This window comes from Sinocyclocheilus rhinocerous, unplaced genomic scaffold (genome assembly GCF_001515625.1).
Source record: "Sinocyclocheilus rhinocerous isolate Xijiao unplaced genomic scaffold, SAMN03320098_v1.1 scaffold155, whole genome shotgun sequence".
NCBI classification, from domain to species: Eukaryota; Metazoa; Chordata; class Actinopteri; order Cypriniformes; family Cyprinidae; genus Sinocyclocheilus; species Sinocyclocheilus rhinocerous.
The window spans coordinates 215,294-237,739 of NW_015661891.1; the positions used below are offsets into that span (position 1 = coordinate 215,294).

The following is a 22,446-nucleotide window of genomic DNA, read 5'->3' on the forward strand; positions in this document are numbered from 1 at the left end:
GTGTTGTGGAGATTTTGTTGTGCTGCGGCTTGTTTCCGTTGTGTTGTGGCGATTTCGTTGTGTTGTGCACTACTGGTCCACCGTACAATTCAGTAGCCACAGTCCATCAATACACACAAACAATCAATCGTAGTTACATTAGCGGATGGCATAAATAATAATTTGTGCTCTATACAAAGTCCACTATGGTGTTCATGCATAAAGAATCTCTAAGACGATTTACTACCGTATAATACACTTTTTTTTATATAAAAGTGAAAACTAAATTTAGTTGAATACTGAATGAAGGTTTTCAGAAAAACTGTAGTACAGTACTTTATATGCAATACAAAGAGTTGACCCTGGCAAGATTGCTCATTCAAGAGACGCCAGGACTCAATGCATTAGTGTCTGAGAGAAATGTTAGTATCCAGTAAAGCTGAAAGCTCTTCGGTGATGTTATTTACCGTTGCTTTTTATTTACCTTTGTTGCACAAAAGTTCACGATTTGTTCGTGAAAACACTTGTATGCAGATTTAATGTACAATTCTGTGCATACAAACTGTTACTGAATCAGTGTCCTAACAATTTAAACAGTGCTACTCTGTTTTTAACCTCTGTTCGTAACATGATTTTCCAGCAGCAAGCTTCTATTCACTCTTTCAGTTGTGAAGTCACTTTTAGGACAGTAATGCTAGTCAAACACTCTTGTCCAGTCTTTTCCAGAGTGACATCTCTAGTGTCTCCAAACCCTTTCAAATACTAAATACAGTCACTCAAGGGTTAAATTTGTTCCTCAATTTCAGAGCTACTCATGTGTGCCAGCGCATTCTATGCTGCTTAGAGGGGATACATGAACACATAACTCAAAAATAAGCCATATTACAATGACAACCTCTGACCACTATAAATCTTTAAAGACTTGAGGATATATAAATTGGTCTTGTAAAGCCAAATGCACTCCAAGAACCCCCTAACCACAAATGATGTCAATGTGAGCCCATACTACGCCTCTGCATGTGTAATTATACATACTGTAAAAGATATTGTGAGACATTTATGAGACTGAAATACATTTCCCATTTCAACAGCTTCCACAAAACACTCTAGTCAGTCATCTGACAAATGTATTTGCTCATACTATTGCACCTTGCACCTAGAATTCACGTTATAATATATAATATTATATACAGTATAATATAGTATATAATGAATGAATGAATAATTTTTGTTTGTGTATTTTACTTATTTTTTATATATACTATTGTTTAATATACTATTATTTAACATAATGTAGTTAAGAAGACACACTGTTGAATTAAATGCCACCTCTAAATAAAAAGTCTGTGAAAAGTCACTAAACAGTCTCTGCAAACACTTTTTTTTGAAAGAAATGTATTAGATTTCTGATTTTATTTTATTATGCAACAGTTACATTGCTACCATTATGTCTTTAAGAATGAGTGAATCATACATTGAACCAATTAGTTCAAAAACACTGAATGAAGTGACTTCCTTCATAAGAGAGTCATTGAATTAGTCACTCAAACAATTTGTTAAAAAAATACAGGAATGAAACATCACTACTGTGTGTTGCTCTGAGACATGCAAGCACTGATTCTGCTTTTGTTTTTTAAGAGCAAAAATAGAGAAGATAACTGCCAATAATGAGTCTAAATTGCTAATTAATCTGCTGTTTAAAAGCATAATCACGCAGTACTAGAACTGTTATTCTCAATATATACGTAGTAATCAATTAATCTCTGTTGACACCTGAAATGATCATTTGGTCCAGTCAATAAGAATTAAATTAGGACTTCCCACATAATTTTTTTTCCTCAAAAGCACTAAAAGAATAATTAATCAAAACTCATATGACTTTCCTTCTTTTCATCTTTTAAACACAAATGGGAAGCACATTTAAGCTTCCTTTTACCATATTTGATCAGTTGATCTTTTCGTTAAATAAAACAATTGTGACTCTCCAGACCACTTGATTCATATGGAATACTTTTAATGACATATTTGACAACTTCTTGAAGCTTTACATTTTGGTGAAATGGACTTTCAATGGATTTTCTCAGGAAAGCTGAATAATTAGCATTATCTAATGTTATGCATGAGGTGGGCCACATATTGTTCACAAGGCATAAAATGAAGCTCAACTTCTGACTGAACGCATTAACCTCAACCCACAGGCCTCATTACTGCGATTACAGTGACAAAGATATCTCCACGGCCTCCTCTTTCCCAGGGAAAAGATCAGTAGCTTAAGTGGATTGGACCATATTCTACAGGTCCAACAGTTATCTAGTCAGCCAGAAGCACAGGGGTCCATTTTGTCTGCTACGGGATCATTTGACCTCTAAAATATCTCAGATGAGCTCACAATGATTTCCAACAGTAAACTAAGCAGAATAAAAACATTAAAAAAATTCCAATAAAGCAGATGGAGACAGATGGGTAAGTGCTGATGCATCCTGCCCTAGAAAAACATGACCCTATTAGAGTGCTATTATGAGTACATTTTATTTCCTAGTCTCATTAACAGCTGATTTATTGATAATTTTTGAGATGAGAACAGATGCTACCATAATTCGATATGAGATCACTGTTTTTCGTCATCATGAATTGGTGCCTAAACTTAAAACCAAAATTAAAGTCTTGGTCTGTCTCAGATTGAAACGAAAATTATTAATTAATTAATTCATTCATTCATTAATAATACATTTTCTTATTTTCAGTGTTTGTTTACTGTAAAATAGTAAAAACGTGTTCCATAGTGTCAACTAGGGCTGGGCAGTTTTCCCGATTTTATCGATTAATTCGAATTTAATGTTTTGCCACGATTTTATTTTTTAGAAATCGAGGAATTGCGATTTTGAATAGAAATATGACCAAATATTAGAATTTTGACAATATGCCGGTGATAACAGTAAAGAGAAAAGAACGATCCAACCGCATGTATGTCGGCGCACGTGATTAACCGCTGACGTGTGACGCGCTCTGTGAAGGACCATAAATATAGCGCTAAGCGCCATTCACACAGAATGCGCTTTTGTGTTGACAAAGATGCGACGCGGGCAGTGGAATAGGTAAAACATGCAAGAAGATGGGAGTGAACTTCTTTTAACTTGAGCGCAGTGTTTTTAGAAAGCCGTTTCATGCAAGAGACGCGAGCGCAACAGTCAAACACATCCATGTTTACACAGAAAAAACAACGGAAAAGCAGCGCAATCGAATAAATAACCTGTAAAGAACTACTACTGTATGTCTGATATTTCATGTTTGCATCATGGTGACAGGCTGAAAGCTGCTGTTGTTTTTAAAGAACATTTATAGTTAATAATAGTCTACTGGTGTTGTACCTTCAGTCATTTTGAATTTGAATTACCTTGACTTTTGAAATTTTTTAAAAGCATTTTCCTCGTATTATTTCTGAACACATAATATGTATAAGACAAGTTTGTACAATATGTAGTTGTAGTTTATGCATCTTTTCTGCAAAGATATTTAACAAGTGATTTGTTTACCATTTACGTCATGTTGACAACTTCATGTGTGCTGCACTTGGAATAGAATTTTCTTTAACTAGAGGGTTAATAAAGAAAAAGTTACTTGAATCATGTTGTAGTTACATTTTCAAGTTAAAAATCGTAAAAAAAATCGAGAATCGGTCTAACATTCTGGAAAAATCGAGATAAATTTTTTTTTGCCAAATCGCCCAGCCCTAGTGTCAACACACAAGAACACGGATTAACCACTTTGTATTGATTCTGGATAGTCTGACTAATAAACATACTGATCGGTTTGGATTCTTTTGATTATACTAGTATTAAGTAATACAGTAAATCAGCTAACAGATCACATGTTTGCGATATCTATAACACCCACATTTTAAAACTATAATGACACTTAATGACAGTTGTAGTTATTATAATAATTAAGGTAATAACTTTCATCTATCCAACCTGTATGGCTTTGATAAACAGCCTCATAACGGCACACCCACAGATCTGCGTGATATATGACACACAATAATGATAAAAAGTGTCTAAAATTGACAGCTAAAAGTCAAGCTGCAAAGGTTTTATCCTGTTTGCCCACAATGTGTGTCATGTGTCGTGTGTCAAGGCTGGTAGACCAAGTGGTTTTAATTAAAAACTAGTAAAAGAACCTCACAATATTAAGGCACTTTGTAACTATTTTACATTTTGGTGAATTGTTAGCTAATTCATATTAATTCGTACAATTTGTATGTTCATCTGAAATTGCAGTAAGATTACCTCACTGTAGTTGGTCGGTTAATATTTTTAGTCCAAGGATGTGTTTTCTGTTCAACAATGTAACTGCTTAACTACGAGTTAAATACATTGCAGGAGTAATTAACTAGCTAGTCATGACAGTTTCTCGAAACAGACTTTAGTTTCTTACTAAACTTTGTTACACAATCATCATTCAAACTACATTCCCTAAAAAGAAACTATATTTCCACCCAAAGGTCGAGAGCTGTAGTTCCAACGACAGAAATATACGATGCTGTTTGCGAACGTTTGTTGGAACTATGGTCTCGGGAACCACTGAACAAATCGTCGAACTTCACATTGTTGGTAACAACGGAACTTGCAACAATAGCTGACTAACAATGCACCCCAGAATTTATATAGCAAAGAAAGAATGTTTCATTTTTACGATTACCACAGAGGGCGCTATAACAGACATTACTGTGTGTTTATAGCTACCTAACTGAATAATAACACCAGTTTAATGGCATAGACATTTGAAGGTAACTCCATTGGGCTTGCAATGCATTGGCTAAGCATTTACAGTAAGTCTGCTTTTGTATATTTGCATAGAGTATGAAACTGCACAGCAGCCCAGACCTGCTGATAGTCAAAATTCTTGCAACGTGAGACTACACGATTACCTTTGCATATGTGTATGCATTGACTATTCAAACATTTCAGAAAAGAAACATGATCACCGAACCCTACACGGAACTGCTGTAAAAAAAAAACATCCTGTTCATGGAAATCGTCTTTTTCTGTAAGTCTGGATAGTTCATATTCAATGAAAGGCCATCTAAGGTTGTGCAACCCAAGCAGGAACAGAATATTCCTGGGTAAATGAGTGACCACGGCGAGTGCATAGGAGACAGAAATGGGATGTGAGGATTTCCCCGCCTTCATTTTCCGTTTGCCATCCTTGAACAGTCAACAAAACTATCACTTTATCTGTGTTGTATTGTCCTGATTAAAAGCCTGATTAAAGTGTTGGCTTTGCACAGATTAGTTTTGAATTTCAGGGCTTCTATACTGTTTTACTGAGGATTTCATTTAAATTACCTAATAAACAGGCACAAACAAGCTTGTTTTCTTTGTTTTTTATTTTTAAGTTTAATGTGCACTGCTAGAAAATAAAACCAAACAAATCAGGCTTTTATGTTTATTGTCTTTAGTGCTGTCAAATGATTAATCGCGATTAATCGCATCCAAAATAAAAGTTTTTGTTTACATAATATGTGTGTGTACTGTGCATATTTATTATGTATGTATGAATACACACACATATAGTAGTATATATTTTGAAAATATTTACATGTATTTATATGTATATATTTATATTCATATAATTTATATTACATATAAGCACACACACATATTATGCAAGCAAAAACTTTTATTTTGGATGCGATTAATCGCGATTAATCAATTGAAAGCACTAATTATCTTCTAATGTAAATGCTTTGCATAGCTTTTTACAAAACACTGAATGAATCAAAATTATTTTCTGTGGTAATCTTCTGCATGTAACAGATGCTGTACATAAAGCTTAAATTGTTTCAAACTCTGACACCTTTTTAACATCCTGTCAGGATGAGCGTGTCTCTTGTGTATTTTAAAAATGGGGGAGTATTTTTACAGCATCAGCTGCGCTCGATCACTCTGGAAAATGCAAATTAAGGCTTGACTTGAACATAAAGGAAATGTCCATTCTGGCTGACTGTCTGCTCAGAGGTCTCACTGCACACATGTAAGGTTATGGACAGGAAGGCCACAGGTGACTGTGATGCTGGTTGACTGCCGCCCTAAGGGTCAAGCAGGAGCAAAATAGATGACAACAACTGACCCAAAACATCCACCCACATCTGCTCCCACGAGCTCATCGGCACAAAACATCAACAATTATACATGGAAAGAATCAGTTGCTTTTGGAACGGAGATATTTAAAGGAAAAGTGTGCTGTTTTTGAATGCTAAAATACTTGATAGCCCATCAACTAAGCCATTTATAGTTTAAGTCTTGACATTTTCCTTAGAAAATGAATCTGTTTAGTTGTTTTTACAATTATATTGGTGGTGGGGAAAAAAACTGAATGGAGTTCCTAATAAAGTATTTTTATAAACTGTGTCCATAATCAGCACATTTGCTATTTCAAAAGCAGAACACAAGCTATCTAACTCAAGATATCTCTATGAAGTAGGGCCTAGATAAAAGTACTTTTCTATTTAAACTAGATAAATTATATGTGGGAAACAAAGGGATGGAAAAAAGAGCCAAATAAGAGACCAAGTGACAGGACAACGTTATACTATACATATCTTTGGCTTTTCAGAATAGCTGTGGTGGAAATTGTTGTGTCTCACTGTTCAACAAGGCATTTTACATGTGCACAGATGCCTCCCATGCTTAAGTAAACATTAAAGCATCTGTACTAATGCCATCATATTTGCATACACAACCACCCAACCCAGTGTGCATGTGAGTCTGTTAACTCATCAATTCACATGACAGATGGTTTCTAGGGTTGGTTCTATTCAGCTGGCTCATAAATAATCATGAGAAGACCTAAAAAAAAATCCATTTGGGTTGCAACAGAAGGTGGAGCTCTTGATTTAATCTAGTCCACCCATTTTTTTCTGAAAATTTGGAAACATCATGCCAGTCAGGATACTCACAAGGATGCAATGGTTAAAGACATGGTGCATATTGAAATAGCATTTTATGTATCTTTCATATACGTTTGGAATAATTATGATTTTTTTATTATTGTTGAAAGAAATCTGTTAAGCTCATCAAGGCTGCATTTATTTGATCAAAAATACAGTTAAAAACAGTGTGAAATATTATTACATTTGAAAATAACAGTTTTTTTATTATAATATATTTTAAAAATGTATTTTATTCCTGTGATAGCAAAGCTGAATCTTTACTCCAGCATCGTTACTCCAGCATCGTTTACTCCAGCATCATTACTCCAGTCTTCAGTGTCACATGATCCTTATTAAGATATGCTGATTTCTTATTATATTAAAGGGGTCATATGATGCTATTTTAAAGATCATTATTTTGTGTATTTGGTGTAACAGAACTGCCATTATCATGTCATTGAAAAGTTTGGGGTATTTAAGATTAAACCAAAAAAGGCAAAAATATTAAACGACAACACTGTTTTCAATATTTGACAATAACAAGAAGAGTTATTAATAATTGGGTACCAATAACATTGATAATAATTGAGCACCAAATCAGCATATTAGAATGTTTTCTGAAGGATCATATGACACTGAAAACTGGAGTAATGGCTGGTGAAAATTCAGCTTTGCCATCACAGGAATAAATTACAATTTAAAACAAAAAAACAAAAAAAAAAACAGTTCTCATAAATTGTACAATATTTCATCATATGACTGTTTTTACTGTATTTGTAAACAAATAAATGCAGCCTACACATAAGAGACTTCTTTCAAAAACATTTTTAAAAATCTTAATTATTCATTTTTTTCTGACTGTAGTATTAATATTGTGAATATCATGAATTACCACATGACATCATGAGATACATTTTCAAATACTTAATATTTGAACAAAACTGCTTTACTGCTTATTGACCCACTTACGACCTTGTGCAGAAGGCAGCCAAACTGGCTGCTTTGCATCTTATGACTATGGTGAAATTTTAACCAAAGTAAAGGGTGGAAATCTGAGGTTTGGATTCAGTTGCTCAATAACAGATGTTTGCCACACTTGCCTTTCAGCCTAAAAATAATAAGAAAAGAGGTCAAATAAGTAATAAACTACATGCATGCCATAAGCAAACAGAGATACATTCATCTGCAACATAAACCTCAGACCAATTCAACAGACTCAGAGGGTAATTCCACAAAGCACCTCGTTGTTAAGACCAGGGGCTTAAAATATTAATGCTGTGACCGGTGGTATTGAATATACCAGTGGTGGAATCTTACAGGCCACAAGAGAACTGCTCAAACCTACACATGTAAAGCCCTAAGAAACATGCTGTCAAATGCTTTCAGCTGTATCAACGAAGTGTTTAGTGCCACGTTTAAAATTGTAATGCTTTGAGAATAATGTCATTATAGGTCTTTATTGAGTATGAAGTCAAAGTCATAAACTTGTACTATAATGAGATATAATCTTAAATAATTTGAGAATAAACTGTAGAATAAATGTGTAGAATTCCAGTATGAAATGAAATCCTATTCCTATAGTGTTAATCATACCTTTTCTCATAATGTTGTTTCATTTCTAAGTACTTTTTGACAGTATAAAATTACTTCAGTCTCCTAATTTTTCTGGCTTTATTCATGTAACAATACAACTTCATTTTCATAAAAAGTTTATTCTCTTTTTTCAATGTGGCACTAAAGCAGCATCATAAAGGAGAAAGCTCATCTGTTCCACACATTTTAGTATGTCAATTGCAAAACCCAAGACTAATGTGTCAAGTGGAAAGTGCACTGACTACATATATATATATATATATATATTCATATTTTACATTTATATTTAACTTATAGATATGGATTAAACTAGGGCTGCACAATTAGTCGAATTTCTAATCGCGATTACAAGTATGGATGCCACAATTACGTAATCGTTCAAAGCGGCAATTAATCGTTCAAAGTCCATATTATGTTATTCTGCGTGCTTAAGATGGGTTTTTTTCTTTCTACATGTTCACAATCAAACTTATATTGTTGTCAGTACATGGCAATTAAATTGTAAGTATGTAGTTTAATTCTGCTATCACATATTGATTTTGCATGTAGTTCTTATTTCCCATTTGTTCTCTGTGCTAAAATGAATTGAAGTATATTGAATGTGATAAAAATCTGATTGTCTCTAAAATCCAATTAGCTGAGTTTAGCCACAAAAGTTCATTTGTATTCTCAGATTAAATGCTAAGAATGATTAGTTAGAATGACTAATTTCATAACTGAACTGACATAACTTAAGAACTATGTGTGTGTAATAACATATAAGCCTATCAGAATCAATTTTGTGCAACCACATAGATTAAAATGCTTTTTTCATCACTGTTCTCATGTATTGAAAGTGGTTCATCTTCCTTATTAAGATGTCATCATCATAGCCATGAGCATTATATGCGGTTGCATGTTTTTTCTAAGCAGCATAATTACAGCTCACAAACTACAGCACTCTGCATATCTGATCATTTGTATGCAAATAAATGAGTACATTCCTGTTTCAGAGTATGCATGGTATTGCATCGGTTACAGTATTTTATTTTGTAGTATAAACCAACATATATAGAGATTCATTGTAAAAATTTTAAAATAACTAAATTATTAATCTTTTGAAAACAATACGAAAACAAATACGATCTGTATTAAGGATAACATTATTACGCTTGCCAGAAAAAAAACAACTAAATCAATATCTGAACCACGGTCCTTTGACTTTTAGTTCAGTAATGATTGCCTAAGAATTCAAGCACTAGTAAATCTGTAGCTCTTTCTTAATATGTTTGACATTTCTTCTAGTCAATTTAGGGCCTATGTAGAGTTGTGCAAATCTGGACTTGACGCTCAAGCATTAGAATAAGCTTATGAGATCAGTTTTGGCACCAAGTGCTACTATGGGGAATAAACACCTTTTCAACTGCTGTAGCACCAGCCAAGCAAACAGCCTGCTAATGCTCAACTATGCAGTATAATTACACAGTATGGAGAGAGAGATAGAGACGCAAAGAGAAGTCACAAAAGAGTCTTTTATGGAGAGAGTATTTATTCTATAATTCACAGTGGAATTTTAATTTTCACTGTACAAAGTTACTCTTTTTTACATTTAAATATGTCTATTAGTATTTCTCTGCTTGTGCAATGCAACCAGCCTGTTATCAGAATGCATACACCAAGTTATCACATATGCCATGTGCAAAGTCCTTGTACTCTTGAATTTGTGTTGTGTGGAACAGTTTTTAATGGAACAGCTTTAGTCCTCAGGCTACGTCTACATTTAACTGACCAGGGTACTTAGACGGGTGTCTGCACTATGATAGAGAGAGAGAGAGACTTCGCTTCCGTCTTTTGGGCCTGAGCCTATTTTTAGCTCTTAAATGGTAGGCGGGAAGAGGAATAAAACGTTAAAGAATGACATTTATATGGAGGTGTAACTTGGCCACCTTAATAATTTCTGTTGTTTATTCAAGTCGCCATCTAGCTGTGGACGTTTTGCTCAGCCTTTAAGTCATATAAGGACAATAGTGGTTGCAAATATAAGGAAATGCATTTGTCTAGTTTTGAGCAGCCTGAATTTTAACAATGCTAAAAGTGGCCAAAATAATTTCAATTCTAAGAGCTTTGTCAATTCATGCGTAGGTGGTTTAAGAAGACATAGCAGCCTTTTGTCATCACATGCTGAAATATTTTCGTTCTAGGTCATCAGCGTAATTCCTCGTTAATGGAAATACTCACCTAATTACAAAAAACCGTGTTACAGAAAGGCTACAGTTCCCAAATTATGCATATTAACCTAGGGAATTATGCAGGTGCTAAATATGTGAAATGATGCTAAAGATGCTGTGCAGAAATTTGATCAGATGTTCTGTAAGGTTATAGAGGTGTTGTCATTTTAGTTCTGGGAAAAGCAAATGTATTGTGTATCACATTGACAAAAAAAACTCTGACTCTTTGGAAGGTCATACTGAAACTTAAGTCCACGGTTTTCTGATACAGCTCAGTAATATTGATTATATAAGTTCATGGGACACCTTCTGTTGTTGCTGGGGCCCTATAGGCACTAAGGAGTGTTCTACAGATCCACTCAGTTCAGTCCTAGAACATCACATTCATTCTCTGGATCATTCTGTCAGGGAAAGAAGCATTAGCCACCCTTCGCTTCACTGTTCTGAGGGCCAGTGGGCAGAGTAGTGAAAGAAAACTGGGTTGATGTCAGCCAGTCACTGGTGTGACGATGCCATAAAACACCATTCTGATTTAAATGCATGTGCTACTGCAGATTTTTGAGCCAGGTGGATTTTGAAAGCAGCTTCTAAAAATATGTATATGTTTGATTATTAAGTGTAAGCACAGTTATTGTAGGGAGAAAGGGTGTTTTTCTTAAACACTGTGGGAAAAATCACACATCATGTAGAAATATGTTCAGTCAAAGTAAATCGCATGCACAGATCATTTGTTTGTCAACTGAAACTGACTTTTTGCTGCTCTTCTCCGTACACTCAACGCCTGTTGTTGATCTCATTATATTTATTTGTGAATTTGTTGAATTTTTGTGTATCTCTATACATTTATTTGTGGGTCATAATCTATTCATTTGGAATAATGGAACAAAAGTAGCCCCTACTTTTACTCTATTTTTCACAACAAAACATAGTCTTACTTTTTGCATATTTTATGTTTGTTACTTTAGTTAGAGGAGAAAAACTGTATTAAAATTTATTTTTTTCATTTCTAGTAGGGCTGCACAATTAATCGAATTTCTAATCGCAATTACAATTATGGATGCCGCAATTACGTTCAAAGTGGCAATTAATCGTTCAAAGTCCACTTATGTTATTCTGCGTGCTTAAGATGCGTTTTTTTCTTTCTACATGTTATCTTAAGGGTTTTTCCATTGTTTTCATTTTAGTTTAGTATAACACTAAATACCATTCATATTTTTACTTTTTTTATAATTTAAAGAAGAAACCAATCCGATGTATAGTTGGCATTTGAGGCTTAATACTATAGAAAAGCACTAAAAGTTAGAGTGTTTTCAGCTTGTTTATTTTCAAATAAAAATACGGCATGCAGTTGCATTAAACAATGGTATAAACATCATTCAATGTAAATTGTGGTAATCGTAATTAATAATCGCAATTACAATTTCAAGGGAATAATCGACAATTATGATTTTTGTCATAATCGTGCAAGCATAAATGGCCCTTGATAGGTTGTAGTTTGAATGTCTGTCAACCCAAAATGCAATATAAACAAGCTGTGACTTATTAAAGATGTTCCCAATGAGCAGCATCTGTGCATCAGAAATCTATTAAATTTCAAATTAGGACAACAATAGATGAATGAATCCAAGAGTCTCTTGAACACAAGATAAATGAAGTGCTTCAGAAAGCAACAGTGTAACAGGTAGAGACTGGTACTATATCAACAACTAACCGCAGCTTGGATAAACTAAAAATTACTAAGGTTACCAGCCAGGAAAAACACATGGCTTTGGGCCTCATCAGACGTGGTTTTACAAACAAGAGATACTGTCATTGACGTAATGATAATTAAACAGTTGCCATGACTTTGGACTCACAAACGAAGAAGAATGATGGATTGTCTTCCATTAATGTTGAAGATTAAAAGTTGAAATCTCAAGGCCTTTGACCGTTACTTTATTTGAAAAAGACATAAAGATTGCTACTGTCTTTATGATGCTAAGCCAGCCACTAAAACACTGATGTTATTCCCCGTGGAGAGAAAAGCCACTGATACACAGTCTAAAGACATTCCACAAAGCAATTCTGAGATATATAGCTAGTACAAGCTTGAACAAACACTGTGATATCTGCAGGCTGAACCTTTAGGCTTTTTGCGGTGAGTGAGATATACTGTAAAAAACTGGAAATGTGGCTTATGTCAATGCGGCCTGAACATACTCTACACATGCACGCTCCTAATTATGGCAGTTCGATTTCACATGTTGTGTACTGAAACGTGTCAAGTATAATTCATAAAGCTGTATGTGTTGCAATCTCAGTTTTGCCACAGGGGGCGCCATAGTATCTCGCATATTGCATTAGCAAACCTGCTTCTACTAAACTACTAAACATTAACTAAACTATAACATTATTTTATAACTATTTCCAGTTAAATAAAGCATAAGCATTAGCTAAACTATTCTATTATCTAAAATGTTTCCATTAGCTAAACTATAGCATTAGCTATAGCTGCTTCTACCATATTAGCTAAATTACTGACACTACATTTACATTATATTTACATTTAGACATTTAACAGACGCTTTTATCCAAAGCGACTTACAAATGAGGACAATAGAAGCAATCAAAATCAACAGAAGAGCAATGATATGCAAGTGCTACAACAAGTCTCAGTTAGCTTAATGCAGTACACGTAGCAAGTTCTTTTTTTAAATCATATAATAAATAAAAAGAAAACAGATAGAATAGAGCAAGCTAGTACAATTAACTAAATTAACTAACTTAAATTAACAATTAGTTAATTAATGAACTAAATTACTTTAGCTAGTAACACTAAAGTTAAATGATGACGTTATTGAAACAGCTTCTACTAAATTATCTAAATTAAACTACTAAATATTAGCTAAACTATAGCATTACCTAAACTGCTACTACAAAGCTAAATTAGGGACAGCTTTACAATCTGCTCGCGCCAGCGCAAAACCATCTTTTGGTGTTAAAATAGTACTGACAGGATTTACGAAAGACGCACAGTGAGGAATTAGCACTAAAAAGGCATGGACACAGTTATTTTTGTGCCTGACCTTATTGAATATGCATTTGTAGGAGTTGCAATGAAGCACACAACTTGATTCACTAACGTTTGCGCTCGTCAAATTACTGGTATTTGCGCCATTATTTAACCGGCCAAAATAGCATGTCTTAAAGCAGGCGGTAAATTGCGCTGGTCATTGTGGAAATTATCTGGCTGCATCTGTGTTCTTTTAATGTGCGCATTGTTAGTAAATCACCGGCAGAATTTTCCACTACCATCGGCACTTTTATGGAATTGCGCTCTAACGCTAATTTGCCCTGTTTAGTAAATCTGGTCCTAAGATAGGAGAATGTTAGTTAAAGATAGAAAAAATATTGACGTTTATATCAACAGTAGCTATTTGAATAACAACAAACTCAGTTTAATGTTGCAGACATCTAAAGAAAACTCTACGGCCCACAAACAACGGGTCTACATGCTTGCAATTCATCGGCCAAGATACGTGGCCATGGTAAATGTCCAAAATGTCAATGGTTGTAAGTGTGACCTGCTTACTTAAACTCAGTCTGACAGATTAACACACTCATGTCATCTGTACTGGATTGTTCAAATGCCTACCTATAGCAAAAACATTCAAGATCAGACCCGTGACTATTTTAAAACACAGAACCATTCACATTTTCTGTAAACAATATATACACTCCCTTCCTCTGTCATCAATAAAAGCCAAAAAATCAATTCTCAAGATTGTCCAGGTAGTAAGTAAACCATTTCCATGTGTTCACAATGGATCCTGCACCTGTTTTAGAACATTTAAAGTTCTCTCTCTGACAGGCTTTCATACGCAAACACGATGCCTTCATAGAAATCTGACAGAAGAATAAAGAGAGGTGGAGTGAATGACATTAGGCCTAAGTCCAAATGTTGTGCAAACTGAGCTGCAGGTCAAAGTCTGTCAGCTCCAGTAACCAGAGCTCCTGAGGCCTATCAGGACAATGTAACATGAGCGTATAGACGGCCTTTGTTTTTCAACAGAGGCTTTTTACAACCACAAAAAAGAAGCATTCTGTGTGTCCTTTCAATTTGGTCACAAAAGGATGCGTTTAATGAAGAAGATATTATCCCACATAGACTTTAACTGCACAGACTACTTAAAGGGATAGTTCGCCCATTCCGTCCTCATTTGCTCACCATGTTGTTCCACACCTGTATGATTTTTTTTCTTTGGTGGAACCAGTGTTGTTATTGGTCACTAAAACTATTACAAATTTTCAATTGGTCGGCGCCAATGGCCTCGTGGGCAGCGCGCCGACATGTAGCGCCTTTGCGCTTCGGGCGTCCCGAGTTCGAGTCCCGGCTCGTGGACCTTTCCCGGTCCCACCCCCCTCTCTCTCTCTCTCACCCACTTCGCTTCCTGTCGACCTACTGTCCTATCTAAATAAAAGGCATAAAACGCCAAAAATAAATCTTAAAAAAAAATAAAAAATTTCAATTGAATTGAATGATACTAATAACACTGCTCGTGAAACACAAACAATATATTTTGATTAATGAGTCAACTATTTTTGTCCATACAATGGAAGTCAATGGGGTCCAAACTACAGGACGTTAGACTTTCACTATACAAAAACTTCACAGAAAATATCTTCTTTTGTGTTTCACAGAAGAAACGAATGTTCTGAAATTACATATGGATGAGTACACAACATAATTTTTGAGTGAACTATCCCTTTAACATACAATCAAAGGCTCAAGCAAATAAGTTCAACAAAAAAAATGTGACCTAACCCTTGATTACAGTATGAAATTTTGAGATGTAGCCCCACTTCAGCTCAAGAGACATCAGTAGAATAATATATTCAGATAAAATCTCAGATATACATATCAACAAAACATGCATATTAATTATAATCACAACAGGACCCACAAACTTACTGTAATTTAAGTTATAGTAACCTATTGTTACTTTGATCAATAGAACTTAATATATAAAAAATGAAGGAAAAGCTATATGTGAGCATATAATTATATATTTTCATATCAAACATCGAGTTCATGATTATAAACACAACAAGGTCATAAAGCAAAAGAGAAATGACAACCTCAATCCTATAATAAAGTATGCATATAATGATCTGGGCCTGTTTAATAATCAGAAGAGTAAGGTAAAAAGACATTATATAGTCTTATATTTGCATATCTATTAACCATTACAAGTACAATATAAACACAATAAGGCCTTACAGCCATACCGTAACATGACACATACAGTAACAGTTTTGACCACTTCTTAATCAATAGAAGTCAGACATGAACAGATGGAGAAATAAAAGAAAATCCTTATCTAAAATCTATGTAATCGATAACCCATTTAATCTTATGTTACTGTAAAACAGTAGCTAATTAACTAACACTTTAATTATACATCAGATACGTTTATCAACACAATAAGGCCCTACAGCCTGACTTAGGATTAAAAATAAGGTAAATAGGGTAAAAAAAAAATAATGCCGCGCATGCATCTAATCTTATATTTATTAAACACTTTGCGTTTACGTAAACACAATGAGCTCGTGCAGAACATAAAGCCCTGATGATGGTGTGACATTGTAGCAGGTACATAAGAGGCGGGCCCATACGGAGCATCAGTGAGACTTTATAGGCTCTCCAATATACTACATGAAATATAAAAATGTATATTCTTATACCTGACAGCCACGCGCACTGAGCTTTCATCTTGTCCCGAAGACATGTTCCCGGTCAGGACACAAGAGATAGATATAGCTGAATTTCCTTTTCTTTATCGGCTTAAGAAGCAGAAACAAATAGAGCGTCCCTCCCGGCGTCTATTCTGCCATTATAAAGCTCAAATGATCCAAACGGGTGCTCGTTTGACAGGAAAATAATGCAAATATGAAATAAAACATCTCGTGTTCGGCGCCGCGCGTTACATGTCTAGCTGCGCTCACACACACAATCATCTGCCCTCAGTGCCCTGAAGATGACGCTCTCCGGAGGATGACGTCACCATGCCACGCCTTCATCGTGCGCATCAGACCACGCCGACTAGCTAACTAGTCAATTAAATATTCTAACCAAGTAGGGTTTCAAACAAAATAATAATAAACAAAAATAAAAACAAATGAAATTCAGTATTTGAATGAAAAAGTTTAAAAATGTATTAAAGATAAACACATCACAGCTGTCAGACAAACTTCACAGTATATCAGTCTGAATGAAAGGACAACGTATGTGCAATACATTTTGAAACAACCTAATAATACGACTTGACATGAAACAGTAGAACTGAGAAACAAATCTAAAACATGATGACGAACATGTTTCTTGCTTAGTCCGGTGACCCAGAATCCCACATTCTCTGTCTGTTTGTCAGCTCAGTGTGGACACAACAGAACCACCTGCTGTGCCCTGTGCCCTCACTGTGTGTATCCAGCATATTGTATTTGTTCAGAAAACCAGAAACCTGCTGTCTTAAACCCAGAGCTCTCCAGCTGACTCACACAATGACCTATAGATAGTCTCGTCTCATTTTCTCTTTCTATGTTCTTCAAAGTTTGATTGTGTAAAAGCTTGTTTTGTAAATGACCTACATGAAAAAAAAAAAGTTTGTTCACTATTGTTGTTACCACAGGATGCTATGTTTTTGTTTCCGGATATGGAGGACAGTTGTTTAGGTTAAAATATCAATAAGAAATGAGCAATACATCCTTTGAAGTACACTACCTAAATAATAACTAGCTGAAAGAGTTAATCAGGGAAAGGAAAACTACATAATTCGAGACATAATTTATACAGCTAAATTTCTGGGCAATAGGTTCAATAAAGTGCTGAAAACATATAACCAAAATAAGAAAATCACAAGCAAAACAAACAAACAAAAAAACATGACAAAAAGCAAAACAAAAGAACAAAAACAAACAAACAAACAAAATAAAACGAAACAGCAAAACAAAAATATAACAAACAAATAAGTAAAACAAATGAACAAAAACGAAAAGCAAACTAAGAAAACAAAACTAAACTATAAAAACAAAAAATAAAGCAAAAGGGAACTGTTTCTACAATTCCTATTAAACTCCAATTTCAGTATCAAATTGTCATGTATACACATCAAATGTTAAAATCATTGCTAAAATATTAAAAGTACCAAAAGTGTTCCTGAACATCAAGCATCTCCAGGCTTCTTTCAGTCCTCATCCTTGTTCTCCACCGTCTTTAGAACCGAATCTTCGCCCAAGATCTTACACAGTTCATTCAGTCTGAGCTGCATCTTAGGGATGCCTGCGAGCTGAGACTCCAAGCGTTGCTTTTCCTCCGTCAGTGAGAGCCGTGTGGCCGTATCCAGCTGCTCGAACCGCCAGCCGCCCTCCCCGTCAAACTGCAGCAGGTGTGTGTGGTATTTCCTGCGGATGGGTGAGAAGAGTGTGAAGTTACATCATTTGATGAAATCTAATAGTGTATGTGTGTATAATGCATTCCATGCATTTTTTGCTGTAGTAACTGGTAAAATGTTCCTTTATGCAAATTCAATCACTACAATTCCCTACTAATTAATGTTTCTTCAATAAATATTTACATTAATATAAATACATACTACTATACTTTCAGAGAGAGATGACAATTTAATGCATTCATTTCGTGCAATAAGAAAATTAAACAAAACATATTTACATAAACATTTAATCATGTTGTACTATATTATATACAGTATAAGATATTTTTCCATATCTACTGAATAATTTAGCCATCTATCTAATTGAATTTTTTTTCCCTGCAAACACTGATACATCAATCAGAATTAATTAGCTCGCCTCCAGAAAGAACATCTTTCCAGTCCAGCTCAGCATCCCACCCTGTAAACAGACACAGCCGTGAATGACCTCTAAAATGCAGTTTTATTTTTCTTCCCCAAAATAAATGACAAAATGGCATTTTTAATTCGTGGAAAGCTGGCTCAAAAAACTGGGATCCTATTACACAGCACACAATAATTCTTTCAAGGATCACAAAGAGATTGAAATGGTGAAACACTTTAGTAATGCTAAATGGGAATTACATGTACAAACCTCCTTCCCGGGTAACAATGTGGTTTAGATTGACAATGTCCAGAATAACTTCCAGGTCCTTGTCTCTGTAACCCTTGTCATGCATGTCGTCTAGAGAGTCGGGGTAGATGACCTGGTCCCGTAACGTTCCGATGGACATGTATGGTCTGGAGAGAGGATAAAACATTTTTACTGTTATTTACTGATATTATGTCAGGCGAAGTGAAGACAGACAGACAGTAGATAGATAGATAGATAGATAGATAGATAGTCACATAAGCACAACAGCCTGTGTATAAAATATTAATGGGCTTCTGGCTGCGCTTGCACCTGCAGGAAACGGTAAATATTTCACTACTGAGGACTGGTTTCTATCGCTCAGCATTTCACAGAGCTTTAGTTACACTGTCTCTGACTCTGGATACAGCAGTCAAATCCTGGCGGTGCAACGTCTGCAATATGTAACAGAGATGGAGGACAGTAGCTGTTCTGAAACCTAGTGGGCCGTCTACCTAAGTGCATTTTAATGCCTCGTAGGTCCACTCTTGACACAAAGTCTGCTACAAAGAAAGCAAAAATTACATGCATAATAAAGTAACTGGGTCTGGTGAAAATCAAAAGCAAAATCACACATACAGTATCCTTCACAGAGAACGCCAACCTAATGCTTTGTGACACAATGAAAAAAATCAAGATTAATGTTAATATGTGAAATTACTAATAAATGTGTTTCATTCAGTGCATATATAAAAATTATTTTTTAGATACATTTTATACTTAGTAGAGTATTTCATTGTTACCTTAGTAACATGCTAACATCAAAACCTATTGGAATCAATTGTGAGTTGAGTCTCCTGTGCAATTTATGTAAGGATTGTTGCTTTTCTCATTCAGCGTTAATTTTGACAGCAAATTTTGATTTAGTTTCAGTCATAGTCTTTTGACTAAAATGCCATTTAGTTTTAATCATATTCTAGTCATCTGAATTGTTTTTAGTTTTAGTCTAATTTTAGTCGACTAAATATCATACGATTTTAGTCGACTAAATCTACAGTAAATCTAGTCGGCTAAAATCTAATGGGTTTAGTTAGAGTGTAATGCATTTATTAAGCATTTCTCTAAAATTTGCAAACTCATTATATAGGTTTGATATTAAGGTTTTATCATGATAGACACCGATTTAACTGCGGTGACACACAACATGCCTTTATGTTAAACTTAAATAAAACCACTTCTCATAAAAGCTTTGTAAAAATCGACGCGTTTCAGAAAGGTGGGGCATAGAGGAGAAACAATAATGTACAGTATGTGGAAAATAATGTGTTTTTTTAACCTTAAACCACATACACACATTTCATTACACCAAATACACAAAATAATGTTATTTTTAGCAACATCATATGACCCCTTTAATGTAAAATACGTTTGTTATTAACTACAAACTACCATTTGATTCCAAACTTTTTGATCTATTTGATCTGAATACTTATTTGCTTAACTGCAAAACCTCAAAACACAAGGGTTTGACATGCCTTAAATGTTTGTAAAGGGCTTGCAAAACCTGAAAACTCCACAGAAATAAATAAATAAACATAACTTAAATTTAGATTTTTTTTTTTTCAATATAAAATAAAAATTACTTTTCCAACTCTTAAATCATTATTTCTTCATTTTTAAAGGTTTTGGGCCTTATTTTTAAGTATACACTACCAGTCAAAAGTTTTTGAACAGTAAGATTAAATAATTTAAAGAATTCTCTTCTGCTCACCAAGCCTGTATTTATTTGATCCAAAAAACAGCAAAAGTGGTAATACTGTGAAATATTTGTACTATTTAAAATAACAGTTTTCTATTTGAATATATTTTAAAATTCAATTTATTCCTGTGATTTCAAAGCTGAAATTTTAGCATCATTACTCCAGTCGCACAATCCTTCAGAAATCATTCTAATATTTTGATTTGCTGCTCAAAAAACCTTTATTATTATTATGATTTTTTTCTTTGATGAATAGAAAGTTCAGAAGAACAGCATTTATCTGAAATAGAAATCTTTCGTAACATTATAAGATAAGACATAAAGTCATACAGGTTTAGACATGAAGGTGAGCTCATTTTGGGGTTTTTTGGGTGAACACAGCAGCAGAATCACGCTACGTTCATTAGACCTTTGATTTCCAGAGGCCCATCGATGTGCATCTCAGGTCGGTTATCATCCCCGCTTATCATCTCCCCTGCGGTCGAGACGGCAGATGAACGTTTGTATATTCCCCTCTGGACTTGGTCAAATACCAAGAACATGTTGTGCACACGTGCCGTGTAGCCAGCCAACTCGGTGACCTAAAGCACACAGAGCAAATGTATGTGATTGGAGTGATAGCGAGTCCTTCAGAGGCTGAAGTGACCTAACAGCAGATAGCATTGCTCAACTGCTGTTTGTCAGATCCAAAGTAAGTGACCAGGTATTTGGGGCACTTATGTAAACAAGTGACCTGAAATTTCTGCATTCTAGCATCAAAAATGCTAATCAGCCTTTGCTAAACCCATTGTGAGGAGTTTATAGATCAATTATTTTGCAAAGCACTGGCCTGAATGCTTAATCTGATCCAACGCATGAGTTAGGAAGTGTTTAGCCAGTGTTTTTCTTTGTTTAGGCAGACACACCACATCCCAAGAGCCTCGGCAAGAAACACTGTGCTTTCCTTTGGGGACGGTTTGAGAATCTAGAGATGTTTTTGTCTTTGCTAGCTTGATGTGCTCTGCTGTATTTAAAAACTATTGCTTAACTTATAGCCTCAGAATTAGACATGTTATTTTCTTCAGTCTTCTATTTTGACTTCCAATTGAGTAAAACTATCAAAAAGGACAACAAGTGCTCGTTCAAATACCCACACTTGTGGTCTTTGCACTTGAACACGTGTCTACTTACAGTACATGACGTATTTCCTGTACTTGGTCCAAGTGTTCAAGTGGGTGTGAAGACCACAAGTGCGTGTAGAACTTTTCATTACCCAATGGGACAAGTGCAAGTTTTTATAGAGTTTTATTTAGATTTTCAATACTTTGCATTTTAAAATACACTTCGAATGTCTGTTCATTAGTTTTTATGTATAGCACAATTAAATTATATTGTGATGTTTCTAATTAAATGATAAAGAGCAGTTGGAAACATTTCACAAAATACTAGTGCTGTCAAACGATTAATCGCGATTAATCGCATCCGAAATAAAAGTTTTTGTTTACATAATATATGTGTGTATACTGTGTATATTTATTATGTATATATAAATACAAACACATGCATGCATATATTTAAGAAAAATATGTTATGTAACAATACTTGATGGGACCTGTATTGTAAAGTGTTATCCTAAAATTAAATAAAATCAATTAAAGTTAAATACAAATATTAAAAAATAAGTAAATAAATGAATAAATAAATAAAAATAACCTAATAAATAGACAAAAGCACATAACAAAATTACTAAATTAAATGAAAAAAAAAGTACAAAAAATAAATAAATAAATAAAAGTATGGTCACATCCATTAACAAGCCAACGACTTTTGCCTCAAACTCCTAATTTGCTGCTTATTAATAGTTAGTAAGGTAGTTTAAAAGGATAGTTCACCCAAAAATGAAATTCTGTCATTAATTA

At 34.5% G+C, this 22,446-nt stretch overlaps 2 protein-coding genes across 2 annotated transcripts in view; both read right to left on the bottom strand.

Moving 5' to 3' along the window:
• Positions 1-16,696, bottom strand: part of LOC107726820 (kinesin-like protein KIF21A) — a 49,577-nt gene extending 32,881 nt beyond the window's left edge. Inside the window, 1 exon segment of the mRNA XM_074560130.1 lies at positions 16,435-16,696. Within this exon segment, the coding sequence (XP_074416231.1) occupies positions 16,435-16,478 (44 nt within the window). The 5' untranslated portion in view covers positions 16,479-16,696.
• Positions 16,697-17,933: 1,237 nt separating this feature from the next.
• Positions 17,934-22,446, bottom strand: part of LOC107726821 (ATP-binding cassette sub-family D member 2-like) — a 12,179-nt gene continuing 7,666 nt past the window's right edge. The window contains exons 4-7 of the mRNA XM_016536522.1: positions 20,942-21,129; positions 18,814-18,959; positions 18,555-18,600; positions 17,934-18,150 (exon numbers count right to left, since the gene is read on the bottom strand). Of these exons, the coding sequence (XP_016392008.1) occupies positions 17,934-18,150; positions 18,555-18,600; positions 18,814-18,959; positions 20,942-21,129 (597 nt within the window). The remainder of the gene's footprint in view (positions 18,151-18,554; positions 18,601-18,813; positions 18,960-20,941; positions 21,130-22,446) is intronic.